General features: G+C 37.2%; 1 protein-coding gene across 1 annotated transcript in view; it reads left to right on the forward strand.

Annotated features, from left to right (window-relative positions):
* raph1b (Ras association (RalGDS/AF-6) and pleckstrin homology domains 1b) overlaps window positions 1-13,676 on the forward strand; it is a 40,334-nt gene that overhangs the window by 25,761 nt on the left and 897 nt on the right. Inside the window, 12 exon segments of the mRNA XM_043246230.1 lie at window positions 2,432-2,518; window positions 2,824-2,898; window positions 5,780-5,857; window positions 8,535-8,694; window positions 8,782-8,903; window positions 9,585-9,650; window positions 9,955-10,098; window positions 10,647-10,757; window positions 12,107-12,205; window positions 12,438-12,558; window positions 12,715-12,857; window positions 13,253-13,676. Coding sequence (XP_043102165.1) covers window positions 2,432-2,518; window positions 2,824-2,898; window positions 5,780-5,857; window positions 8,535-8,694; window positions 8,782-8,903; window positions 9,585-9,650; window positions 9,955-10,098; window positions 10,647-10,757; window positions 12,107-12,205; window positions 12,438-12,558; window positions 12,715-12,857; window positions 13,253-13,676 — 1,630 coding nt within the window.

Consider the following 13,676-nt stretch of genomic DNA (forward strand, 5'->3'; position numbering starts at 1 on the left):
ACCAAAATGTGGTTTAATAGATGTTGGTTAGCACAATAACCCCGATATATAAAGAAATGCATATACAAAACAGTACATGTAGCAACTTAACTACTTATTATTATAAAAAATGTGCATACAAAGAAAAACGTGTTTACAGAGAGTAATTTTATGTCCGCTGGCTCCACGAAGAGAGCATTGCAGTAAATATGTCTTTTTTTGATTTCATGTTGACTTGAATTAAGTGAATTGTGTTTAATTCAGTCACTTGATATGGGCGTTAGTGTGTATATGTGGGTGCTAAAGAGAAGACGTTTCTAAATATAAAATTCTTTTCCCGTCTGTGTAACTTCATAATTAGTCTTAGTCATAATTCTGTTTTGAATGAATGTCTTACAGTCGGTCTAATTACTGCCAAAAAACTCTTTAAAATGTTTATCCTGTTATTCACTAAACACTTTAGTTTTACTTGGACAGTCAACATTCCCTCTGACCCAGACGCACACGGTTCTATTCATAGCGCTTGTTTGTTCTTTTGTTAGGGGCAAAGTCTGTATTGTGGTTTTGGGAAATGTGATGATCGAGGTTTCACTGAATTCGGCGTTGAATCATTTAAGCTGAGTCATCTCTTGGCTACCCACATACTTTTAACGCACTTATTTACAAGCGGTTTTCTCTCGCGCACACACACTCAGCTTTTATAGTTCTTCAGCGCTGAACCTGGGAAGACAATAAAACAGAAATGCTACTACGCCGCTCTTCTAACCACAGCGTTGCTCATCTGCACCGGGATGCACAGACCCGAGCACTCCTCTCAGCTGAAAATACATACTGTGGTTTCAGATGTCAACTGTTTCATGTGTGAGGGAGAGGGTGTGCACAAATCTTGCCGTCGCAGTCTTGCATGACATTATTATGTGACATGTAGAGACACAGACAGTGTGTGTGTGTGTGTGTGTGTGTGTGTGTGTGTGTGTGTGTGTGTGTGTAAACAGTACATTGTATAACAGTAACACCTGCTTTGCTATGTGGCTGTGCTACTCTAACTTATTTGAATGCATGGTTTGATGATTTTGGTAACGTCTTGTAACTGTGTGCTTGCACTAAAAAAGGTTATATAGGAACAACAGATGACATAGCTTCAGCATATGTCATCTATATTATTATGAAACAAGGGTTTTCAGCGACTGTTCTGTGGACCCAGGAGCTCCATAGACGATATACAGTATAAAACATTTTTAATGAAAGTAATTTCAGAAACTATAATGGCCTTTTTATTTATATTGGAGCATGGATCCAGTGGTCTGCATAGCTTGAAAACCCTCGTCATGTTCAATAAAAGTGAAATTCTAGGACCTAAAAAATATATAGTAAAAAAGCATGTTTACAGTAAAATCTGAAAATAGAATTCTGGCATGGCAGGAATAATTGTTAAATACAGACTTGTTTCTAAAATATAGCCAAAGACTAGAATTAGTCTTGCACAGATGACATTAATAATATGCTGAAACTGCTTACCGACTTTCTGTGCGAAGTCAAACTTCACCTAAAGCAACTTTTAGTGCAAGGACACCATAGAAGGGACATGACGTAACTATCTGCAAAGTGTTGTTTACATGAAGCAAACTCGCACCCACAGGATTTGCACTGTTAATGTCTAACTAGAAGTTCATCCTACTAAAACGACCACTTTGAGAACAGCCAGCACAAGCCCCTTAAAGGGATAGTTCACCCAAAAATGAAAACCGATAAGACTTTTGTTCATCTTCAACACATGAATGAAGATATTTTATAATATTCTGTCATCATTTAGTCAGGCTTGTTCTCATTTATGAAGCAAGTGGGGTTGAGCTTCTATTTACCATGTTTGATGTGCTCTATGTGCATGGATCAATGTTTCTAGGTCAATAAAAAAAAACTAAATCAAATCTGTTCATCATATAAAGCAATCGTGGCTTTTCATTCACATGGATTACTTTACAATGTCTTTTAATTTTTTGAAGGTTCTAAATTTAGTTTGCATTCAGTGGATGAAACCAAAATACAGATTACAGACTATTAATAGTAGTGCATTTGTGTGTTTTGAAGATGAATTTAAATCGTATGGGTTTAGAAAAGACACAAGGGGGAGAAAATAAAGACGGAATTTTAATTTACAGATGAACCGTCCCTTTCAAAAAAAATGCAACATGCCCCATAGACTTCCATTGTACTTGTAATACTTTAAACTGAGGGACAAGTCAAAATGACTTTCTGTGCTAATCGATAGTATATGTCGATTAGAAGGAAATTAGATTCTGTTAAACCACAACATGTTTTACAACAAGAGCGCTGGCGTGTATTGACCCTTGCTTGCTTCCTTGTTTTGCATTGTCTGCTGCATGATTAATGTGTTTATGTTTGCACCTTTTCTGCATGTGACGTCACTGCCTCCCCCACCCCATTTTCCCAGCATGTCTCACTGCGAAGGGCCAATGGTAAAGCTACCAGACGGCATCTTGACTTCACCTCACAGGAGGGGGAGGTGGATCAAAGTACTGTAAGTGTGTTTGTGCGCTACAGGGGATGTGTGTACACAGTATGTTCATTCTCAAAATACCGTCTCTTATCATAGCTCTAATAATTCCAGGTTTCCTAGCGTCAACATTTCGGTTACGAAAAGGTTCTTCTTATATATTCGTTTTCCATTTACATAACGCCACCTCTTTCTGATTTTCAACAATCGGGCAATGCTTCCACAACTTCTATGCTTTAGCACAATCAATATGTATTTCTATCATTTTTGGAATCACTGTAATCATTACACTGATTAATCTCTGTTTGTCTTTTTCCTGCACCCTAAAGCACTCGTATCTGGACAGGGAGACCTCTCTGATTCTGAAAAACATTGCAGGAAAACCCTCTCACCTGCTGACCAAGGTGACGCCTCCTTTCGCTTGCTTCTTTTCTTTTCTCTGCATGCTTTTGGTTTATTTTGGTTCTCCAAAGAAAGCCTTTTAACCTCAGTCTTCTTGCCAGACTTGACACTTTGCTCCCCCCACACTGCCTTCTTACATTTTTAAAGTGCTATATCTATAGTTTTCTCTTTGCTGCCATCTTCAATAAGTTTTACCATGCCGTTTAAAGACCAAATCAGATCGTCCAGCCTAAAGTGTCTAATAACCGTTTTCAACCTACAGCCCATCTCTCTAAAGAGAAAGCAAAGGTGATGTTTACGTCTGTTATTTTATCAACTATATCACTTACAAGTCAGGTTTTCAAGTTTTACTTTCTCAGACTGTAGGTTAGTTAGTTGATGTTTTTATTTCTTTAGAAATGTAAAGAACGTCCTATTGGTCCTTGGTTTTCAAATAAGTGTATCATAAATACAACAGTGATTTGTGTTGTATAAAAGCTGGGTTATGTGAGCTGCATTATCAAAGTTTCTGCTTCCTTGAAGAAATGGCTGTTCATCACTTTTAGGACCATTTAATTTTAAAAACTCTGTGACCAATATATTTGATCGCAGCGGCAGTTTGACTTTCAGCATGCTAAAATGGTATTATTTTAGGGATAAGTTAACTAAAATTTACAAAAAAATTCTAATATTATATTACTCACGTCTTTTGTTTAACATTTTAAAGACTTTTTTCTGCAGAGCACAAGGATAATTTAGGTAAAAGTTGATAACCACACAGTTTTGTACATGATTTCCATTTATAAAGTTAGAGGGAAAAAAAACATTCTTACAGAAATAGAAAGAAAATCATACAAACTACATAAGTAAATTGATGGAATTAATATTTTTGAGTGAACTATCCCTATAATAATGCTGTTACCCATGCAACATAGATGGCCGTGCATTTGTTTTCCAATTAGCATTAATTAGCTAATTAGTCTTTATTGAATAATTCACACTTTATTAAATTCATTCCTGAGAACAGCTACTATTATGCTTGTGATATGTAGTTCACTTGTCGTCATACCAGGTGCAGGGCATTGTGGGTAACGGGCTTCTGTCTTGCGGAGTTAAACAATGCGCATCAAAATCTGACGCCACTTTGATTTTTCAAGGTTGCGGGAGCTTTTTGTTAAACCTTGAAGCTGCTATGGCCAAATTGATACAGTTTAGTATTTTCTTTGTGCTGCATTACAACATTATCTCTGGCTGTTGTTATAGTATAGAAAGCTTTTGAATTAAAGTTTTAAGTGTATGTGACAGATTCTTGAACTCAAATGTACAGAAATGAATAGCTGAAGTTTTGCTGCATCCCCATTTACTTTAATGAGAGCATCTTTTTATTACTATTTAAATTGAACTAGATTTTCAATCCCATGCTCATTAAATGAGTTTGTCTTCTGAAGTTGTTAAGGAATTTGTCCTTTTGTTTGTTGTTGAGTCAGAAGTTTTATTTATTTGTCTTGACATTAGACAAAGTCATTATCCATTTACACAAATCGAGGCGGAGATGTTCTTGAAATCCCACTCTGATTTCCTCATGATTTCATCAGACCTCTCAAACAGCGTATAGATGGGTTCACTGCAGGCTGCTGAGACACAGACTCTCTGCTCAAACACGGGCCGAGAGAAAAACCAGAGAAAGGAAAAAAGACTTCAAAGGGAATTTAATGCTTTTTATCGAAGCCTCTGCCTCGGCTGTTTGCAGAACTCTCCCATTCTCTTTCTCTCTGCATCATAAATATGCATCTGCCATAGTGAGTCGAGAGAGAAACTGTCCTTTTATAGCACACATACCACACTTTTCTTTCCTCTTCCTCTTCATTCTATGCTTTTCATTGCATATTCACTCTATATTATCATATTTATTTGTCAGTTTCATTTCTTAATCTACCAATAACCTATCCATCCAGTTAGAAATGTGATGATAATAGTTGACTTAACACAAGGTCACTTAAAATTATTGTTTAAATGAATGCGTAAAACAATAAATACAAGGCTTAGATAACACCCCAAAAAGGGAGGTGATCTCCCACAACCTAAAAAGATCAGAGAACAATATCATCTACTTTTGGCCACAGCTTTATTGGACAGTCAAAAGAAGGTCAAAGAAACGAATCTCATCGATTGGCTGCTACAAAGTATATGTAATTTCCAATTGGAGAAGAGGTACGAGAGGGTCTTTTGTAGCCGATGGCGGCTTGGTCCGCTGGTGAGGGGGATTAAACCCTGTGATTGGGCACGCTACCAGAGACATGCAGCTGTTTCACAGAGAGGGAGAGAGACACTGAAGAGAGGGGGAGGTCTCAATCCCTCCCGATGTTGAGGAGTAGAGTTGTGTGTAAGGTACTCTGGGTGTAAAGATACGTGAGGGGAAGCGTTTTCATCGGTGCGCCGCTGCCAATGCACATTTCGGCTTCGCGCTCCTCCACATTGAGCTTAGACTTTGGATTATTTGGATGATCTTCATCTGAGGCCATTTCTGCAGCAGCTCTGAAACTTCAGCTGGAAGTACCTGCCCAGGCCTTGACATAGCTGGCGTTTGCGAGGAGAACGGATTTCTGAAACAATTGAGATTGTACAAATCTGCGTATCCCTTAAGATTCGTCTTGAACGAATCAACAGCCATTTCTCTAAGGAACCGTTAACATGAGCGATGGTTCGGGAGTGATCGTGTAACTGCCGGTTGATCAGACTTTGCAAGGGTGTAGGGATTGCTTTGAAAGGTCAGAATGGATGTGATGACTGCATGTTGGAGAGGGCAGGTAAGTGTAAAGCTGAAATCCACCTGTCTGATTTCGCTGTTGCTGAAATCCTATGCGAGTGTGTTTCTTTGTTAACATGCCATTGTGTCATTCACAGGAGGAACAGGCTGCCAAAGCGAAGGCTGAGAAAATCCGAGTGGCGCTAGAGAAAATTAAAGAAGCCCAGGTTAAAAAGGTGGGTCAGTGAACCTCTTTAGCTGCATGATGTAGCCCTTCACGAGCTCTATCTGGAGAATTCAGAATGAATGCACAGTAGAAAATAGGTCACTCATGTGTCTGTGAGTCTCTGTCTGCTTAGAAGGGAAGATGCACAAACAAAATGTCGGTGAGTCTTTTGCTTCAAATTACTTGACAAAAAAATGTTATTGCCGTTCAAACCGGTCTACGGTTTGCATTAATTCTTGAGAGACGATCTATCCTGTTACGCTATTCATCTGAAAAGGACTGTCAAAATAGATGCCACCAGGCACATACTAATACCAAGTGAATGAATTAGACACAGTACAGTGATTGGGCCTCTGTAGCCGAGACAGATGACTGTTTCCATTCATTGTGTGTTTAGAGAAAACTGACAGCATTGAGAAGCAATGGTGCAGTGAGACTGATACGGAATGATACTGCGTCAACTGCACTTTAAATAATAATCATACAAAAATTATTTAATATTATACATTGGACCCAAAGTCTGACACCGAAGATGAAGACGGAAATGGAAGATTTTGGGTTTAAAAAAAATTTAAAAGGTGGAAATAACGGAAGAACCTTTTTACCTTTTTAAATGTTCAAATCAGTGCGTTTGACGCACGTTAACTCAAAATATCCATAAATCAGAATATCCATAAATATCCATTTCAAAAAATCTTCAGAACGGTCTCATATCATGCTTGACAACGGTGATAAAAAAAACTTTTTGCAAGTGATCTTCGGACCCTAGTGTGTATCCCTGTGGAAGAAAAAAGCTGCATGTAGGTGAACGTTAAAAGATTTTTCAGATTGAAGTAACGTTTTAAAAATGTATGTCACTCAGTTTAGCCAAAGCGTAAATCGCAGTGATTTGGCACAGTGACGGGGAAATGAGTTATTGTTCTGTCAAAAAAAAAAGCCTTTCTCTCATTTATCAGTGCGTCAGTTTGTTACATTGCTGAGTTTGTACTCCGTTGTTTCATTGAATTGAAATAGTATAGCACAATGTGATAGATTGTTTGTGCTGAGGTCAAAGATATGTCGTACAGTGCATGTTATTTGGAGCATATGTGTGAGAGGGAAGAGAGCATAAATTAACAGCGTGTGTTCTGCTGAGGCCACATGTTCCCTAATATTCTGATGGCTTTCAGGACCTCTGGCAGGGCTTGCCGTTAATGTGCCTATGCGACACTTTCTCCATCCCTTCTCTTCGCTCCTCACTCTTAAGAAGAACGAAAATAGAGAGGGTTGAAAGCCAGTTGTCTTTTCTGTTCCCAATTAGCCTTTATCAAAACCACGTTTCTGAAGATCCACATCATATTCCAATTCAGTCCATATAAATCTTTGAGCAAAGTCAAACATTCCGATTTGAACAACATATTTGTAACATACTGCAATAATTATTGATTTTTCCCTTCTATATAATATCCCAGCAAGCTTTAGATGAATGTCATGTTTTTCCTGAATTGGTTACAACCGTTCATTTGTTTCTGTTTAAAACCATTTAAATTTGCCAAAACTGACAGAACCAAAGTTAATCATTGTGTTAATATGTATTGCATTTTATGGAACTTGCGTTGTCAGCAAAAAGCAACAAATCTTCATATCTGAACGACATTATATCCAGGGTCGATATATCAGTCGATATATCCACTCAATCAGTTAAGTTACTAATATATACAATACAATATTAAGGTCCAATTCTCACCATTAACAAAACATGAACTGCGACTCTTGCCTCAATAAACTACATTTGCTGTTTATTAATTGTTAGTGAGGTAGTTGTTAAATGTAGGTATCGGATAAGATTAGGGATGTAGAATAAGGTCGTGCAGAATATGTGCGTTATAAGTACTAATAAACAGCCAATAGTTTAATAATTGGCATGCTAATAAGCAACTAGTTAATAGTGAGAATTTGTCTCTATAGTTTTACCAGACGTTCTATTAGCCATGACAAAAATATACAAAACAAAACCTGCTTAAAGAGTAGTGCCATAAACTAAATTCTGTTTGTAAGAAAATCCTCAGTTATTGCTTTTACAAAAAGCAACATTTATTCCAAATTTATCTCAGTCCAAGGTTTGATGGTGTAGAATTATAAATGTAGAATTTATTTTATGCCTAGGCAGTGAGAAAAAAAAATTAAAAAGTCTCTTCAGTGTTTTACTAATGTTAAATGCTCCTTCTAGAGACAAAACAGCATAATTTAAATAGAAAGCTATAGAACATAATATATAAACCATAACCTAGAAAAGTGGCAAGTGGCTTGATTTTTTTTCTGCATTTTTTTATGTACTTGATTTTTGTAGTTTATTTAAAGTAGCCACCTCTTGGTAAAATTCCAGATAGCTTGGAAATAACCTATCAAATATTGGGCAACCAGCTTGACCAAATCAGCCAACTAGAAGTGCATCCTGGGATGACTTTTAAACAGAATGGGTAAAGTTACCGTGTTTACAGGCCACTTGCTAGCTACTCTTTTTCTATCTTATCCAATTTTCAAGGAGAGTTACTAAACATGTATTTATTTATTTTACTAAAAAAAGTCATATATGGCTTTAATGTACTGCATATTTATCTACAGAACGTGACTTTCCTTGAAATATATGTCAATATAACTGTATTCTGGATTAAATTTACTGGAATGAAGCAAACTTTCTTTTTCAGCTGGTGATACGTGTACACATGTCAGATGAGAGCTCAAAGACCATGATGGTGGATGAGAGGCAGACGGTCCGGCAGGTGCTGGACAGTCTGCTGGATAAATCTCACTGTGGTTACAGTCCAGACTGGGCCCTGGTTGAGACCATCCCTGAGCTACAGATGGGTGAGGACGCACGGGAACCTCAGGGACAACAGGATAATGATTTTGTACCTTTTCATTCTTGCTCACTCTTTCAATCATTTTCCTCAGAGAGAATTTTTGAAGACCACGAGAACCTGGTGGAGAACTTGCTCAACTGGACCAGAGACAGTCAAAACAAACTCATGTTCATTGAACGGATTGAAAAATATGCACTTTTCAAAAATCCACAGGTGAAGCTCTTTTTGTGACATCAAATCTGATTAAACGGCAAAAATTCAAAATCAGTTTTAATCATTAAAAAAGTCACTGCTTAATTAAACAGCAAAATTAGAAACATTTGACAGCTTTAACTCAACTGTACACTACTGTTTAAAAGGGATCAGTATGTTTTTTTTTATTTATAAAATATAAAAGTAAGCAAGCATTTGATATAAAGCATCTGATATACTTTGAAAAAAAAACTAATCTGTTTTAATTGTTTTTCTATTCTTCAAAATGTACCGAAAAATAAAATGTTTTATTCCCAACAGAATTATGCATCACAACAGTTTCTAACTTCAATAATAAGATTGTTCTGTTGAGCAGATTATGTATTAGAAAGATTTCTGAAAGATTGTGTGACATTGAGGACTAAAATTGTGGCTGCTTCAAATTCAGCTTTATTGCTGTAATATTTCACAAAAGTCCATTTTAATGTATTTTGATCAAGTAAATGTAAAATTAATGAGCATTCTTTCAAAAATACTGTTAATTAAACATTACTGAACCTAAACCTGTGAACACGAGTGCATATGTACACACGCTGATCTGAAGATAGGTTTAAAGTAATACTAATGAGCTGTGATTCCTTATGTTTGTATGTTTTATGTCTTCACCCTGATTCACTTGTTGCATGTTGTGTATGTTTTAAGAACTATTTACTTGGGAGGAAGGAGACCTCTGAGATGGCAGACAGAAACAAGGAGGCATTGCTAGAGGTAAACTGCACATTATAATACATATTCAAGATTGATATCATCTTGCAGTGGTACTATTTTCAGTTAAACCAACTGTCACGCTCAGAAAATCAGCAAAAGCTTTGATACAAGCCTACACCTATTCTCTTATTGCCTTCTGTGCATAAACTGATTTATTTAATTAATGAATTTTTTTGCTTTCCTTGTTTAACATGCAAATTGCAAATACATGCACACAATTAGTTACGATGTGACCATCGTCAATGATAGAATTTCAGAATGCTTGATTGTAGAATGATATATTTTGTCTCTTTTTATCTTGAAGGAGTGTTTTTGTGGGAGCTCGGTGTCTGTTCCTGAAATTGAGGGAGTGTTGTGGTTGAAGGAGGATGGCAAAAAGTCTTGGAAGAAGCGCTACTTTCTGCTGAGGGCATCTGGCATCTATTTTGTGCCGAAGGGCAAAGCCAAGGTCAGTGTTATTGTTTGTGTTTTTCTTTTATCATGTGATTTGGTGTTATGTTCCCATTAAATGGACACAGAACTTGAGAAACTCGAGTGGAATTTCCTGTTTATGGCTTTACTGAGGATACTCTACACAAACCATATGCTGTTTGTCATCCACTTAAAATAAATCATGAGGCTTTAATTCTCAGAGAGAACTCCTTGCCGTATTTTCTTATACAATATTCATGTTCTTATACAATTTCAAGTCAGTGACAAGCATGTGTGTGAACAATAGTTTTTCGTGTTAGTATTAAATTCTCTGACATTTAAGGTCATGTGCTTGTCTGTCTGTAATAAATATGCTGTTGCGCAGACTCACTGATATCCTCTTGTGGTAGATCCTGGGTATTTACTTCAGCTTGCTGCTATCAGTAAAATATATAGTATTATTTTTTAAATGTGTTTCTTTATAATCTCAATTTCAGTCACTGTAAGCTGTTAAGAACTACTCAAATTTGACAGATTATAATTAATAGGAATACAATATTAATATGGTGAATTTAATCCCTGTAGGCTTCGAGAGATTTGGTGTGCTTCCTGCAGTTGGACCATGTTAATGTTTATTATGGTCAGGACTACCGGAGCAAGTACAAGGCCCCCACTGACTACTGCCTGGCGCTCAAAGTATGTGTGATTTTATGGCTTTTGTCCTGTATCCAGTGTAAATGATGTGCACTGTTGACTGTTACCTTTTATAAAACTGGTTCATATACTTCCTTTCAAATATTTGGGTCTGTTTTTCGGAAAACAGCTATTCAAAAAGGATGCAATGATCAAGTGTGACAGTAAAAAAATATCTGTTTTTTTTTTCCATGATTATTTTTTATTATTCTTTTTTTTTTTTTTTTTTTTTGTCAAAGTATGTTTAAACAAATGCTTTATTAAATCGTTTAAACTTTCTGTTCATCTAAGAATCCAGAATAAAATGCAGAAATATGAAGAAACAAGATCGATAACAAAAAGAAATCTGAAGATTGGAATAGTGGCAGCTAAATAAAAATTATCTTTGCTTTGCAGGAATGAAATACATTTTTAAGTATATTTACATACAAAACAGTTAATGTAAATTGTAATAATATTTAACATTATTGCTGTTTACTGTATTTTTGATCTATTACATATAGCCTTGGTGACCTTATGAGAATTCTTTCAAAACCTATTAAAAAATTTGTATAGATCCCAGTTATTTGAATAGTAGTGTAAATCAACATCATCTCGCAAACCTCAGACGTCACCCTCATGGAACGTCGGCTAAACGTCTGATGTATATGGAACACATAAGTGAAAACACTTCAGGAGTTTTGAAGCCAATAGGATCAATTAAATGCTGAATTTTTTAAAGGTATGTGAAATATTAAAATTAGAATAGAATCTTTAAAATATAAGTAAAAATTACATACTGCTCTGTTATTGTTGCGACATTTCCATTCCATGAAACATGACACAGACTGACTGCTGAAGGTCTGGAATAGATGGCAGCTTTTCTCGGCTAGTGAAATCAGCGTCACGTCTTGGGGGCGTGGAAAAGTCGCCACAGTAACAGACTTTCTGATGTAATTAAAAAAAGGCCATGCCTCAAACTTTAAATATTTCACATACTTTTCAAAAGTCAGCATTTAGTTGATCCTGTTCCTGCTCTATTCGTCAGTAGTGAACACGGCAACTTTCTGGGATATCAATAGAAATGTGTTGATTCCTGTACATTTTCACAAATACAAATAGGCTACATCTGTGAGGTTTCTTTTTGTTTGTTTAGTTTTGTTTTTTTTAAGATACATTTAAAAACAGGTTGGGTGACAGGTGGCTAACTACATGGACAAGTCACATGTGATTGTGTAACAGATGGCTTTGAATTATGCACATTGACTAAACCATTTTACTGCCCTCTAGTGGTTGGTTAGCATTAGCAATCCATAAAAATGTAACCGTTGTTGTCTTCAATGTCTTGGTAATGTTGTTGGTTGTGCCCACAGCACCCTCAGATACAGAAGAAGTCACAATATATCAAATACCTGTGCTGTGATGATGTCAGAACTCTACACCAATGGGTTAATGGCATTCGTATTGCTAAGGTAATCTCACAGCTTCCTATAGCCGGTCATGCTTTCTGTTTAGTTAATAAACCCTGTGGCCTTAAAGCATGTTCTTCTGAAACTATTATCCCAAATTATTTATATAAAAAGCTGTTCTGTATTTAAAAAGGAATTTATAACCAGAGCTCATGTTGGAAATTGCTTAATCTTCAACCCTCTGTGTGTATATGTTGGGTTTATATCAATTCCTCATTGAATGTGTTATGCACAGTATGGGAAGCAACTGTATGTGAACTACCAGGAAGCCATGAAGCGCACAGAGGCTGCCTATGACTGGTCTTCTCTGTCCAGCACCAGCATCAAGTCGGGCACAAGCTCAGTCAGTATACCTGGTGAGTAACGTGAACATGATCGCTTGAACCCTTCAAATATCATAGGCATTAGTAGTTACGGAGCAATTTCCTTTCATGGCATAATAGTGATTTTACTGACTTGTGACTGTATATGTATGGGTTGCTGGCTAATGTTTGTACTGTTTGTGCTCAAAGAATCACAGTCAAACCACTCGAGTCAAGCAGACAGTGGTATGTCAGATGGGACTTCATCCTCACATGCCCGTTCCCAGAGTGTAGTCAGTTCAATCTTCTCTGAGGCCTGGAAGAGAGGCACTCAAATAGAGGAGAGTACAAAGGTGAGTCGTCCTCTTGCTCTGGAATGATATATCTCTTTATATGGGCACATGATTAAACATCACAGGGCCTTTTCACACCGAATGCAAAAATTTGGCACAATTAAGTTTTTAAATCAAAACATGGGCTATTCCCACCAGGCACAGTGTGACGCAATTTTCTTGGTGTGAACCAAACTTGATTTATCTTAATTGAATGATGTATATTGAGCAGCAGACCACATACGAGATATTTGAGGAAAAATGCATTGCTACTTCGCCCCACCTAGCACTATGTGCCTCACTTTTTTGCATTGCGCTCAGTGTGAAATGGTGACACACTAAAGGCCTAAAAGAAATTAAATTAAGAACAATAAATAACATGTTCTGATTTATTGTTGTTCTTTATATTTGTTCAGGCAAGGCCAGAATCAATGCGCTCTACCCATTCAAGCCATAGCAGCCATTCTTCTCATCATGTGCCTCAACAGCAACATCCACACCCACTGCAACATCCACATTCAATTCCACAGTCACGTGGGAGTGTCACCCAGGCACCGATACAGGCAGCAGCACAAGTACCACCCCAGGCCGCTCCAGCCCCACCACCTCCACCTCCTCCACCCCCCTCCTCCTCCTCCCCCTCCTCCTCCTATTTCCAATGTCCCCACCATGCCACACCTACCATGTTCGCTAAATACAGCACTATCACTCGACTGCAGAATGCCTCTCAGGCAACAAGTCACCACAAGCCTCAGCCTCAAGTCCAGCAGCAAGTGCCACAAGTCCCACCAGCCTCCAAACCACAATTGAACAGTATTCCACCAGGGGCTAACATCCCAC

Source organism: Puntigrus tetrazona, chromosome 1 (assembly GCF_018831695.1).
Source record: "Puntigrus tetrazona isolate hp1 chromosome 1, ASM1883169v1, whole genome shotgun sequence".
Classification (NCBI taxonomy): Eukaryota; Metazoa; Chordata; class Actinopteri; order Cypriniformes; family Cyprinidae; genus Puntigrus; species Puntigrus tetrazona.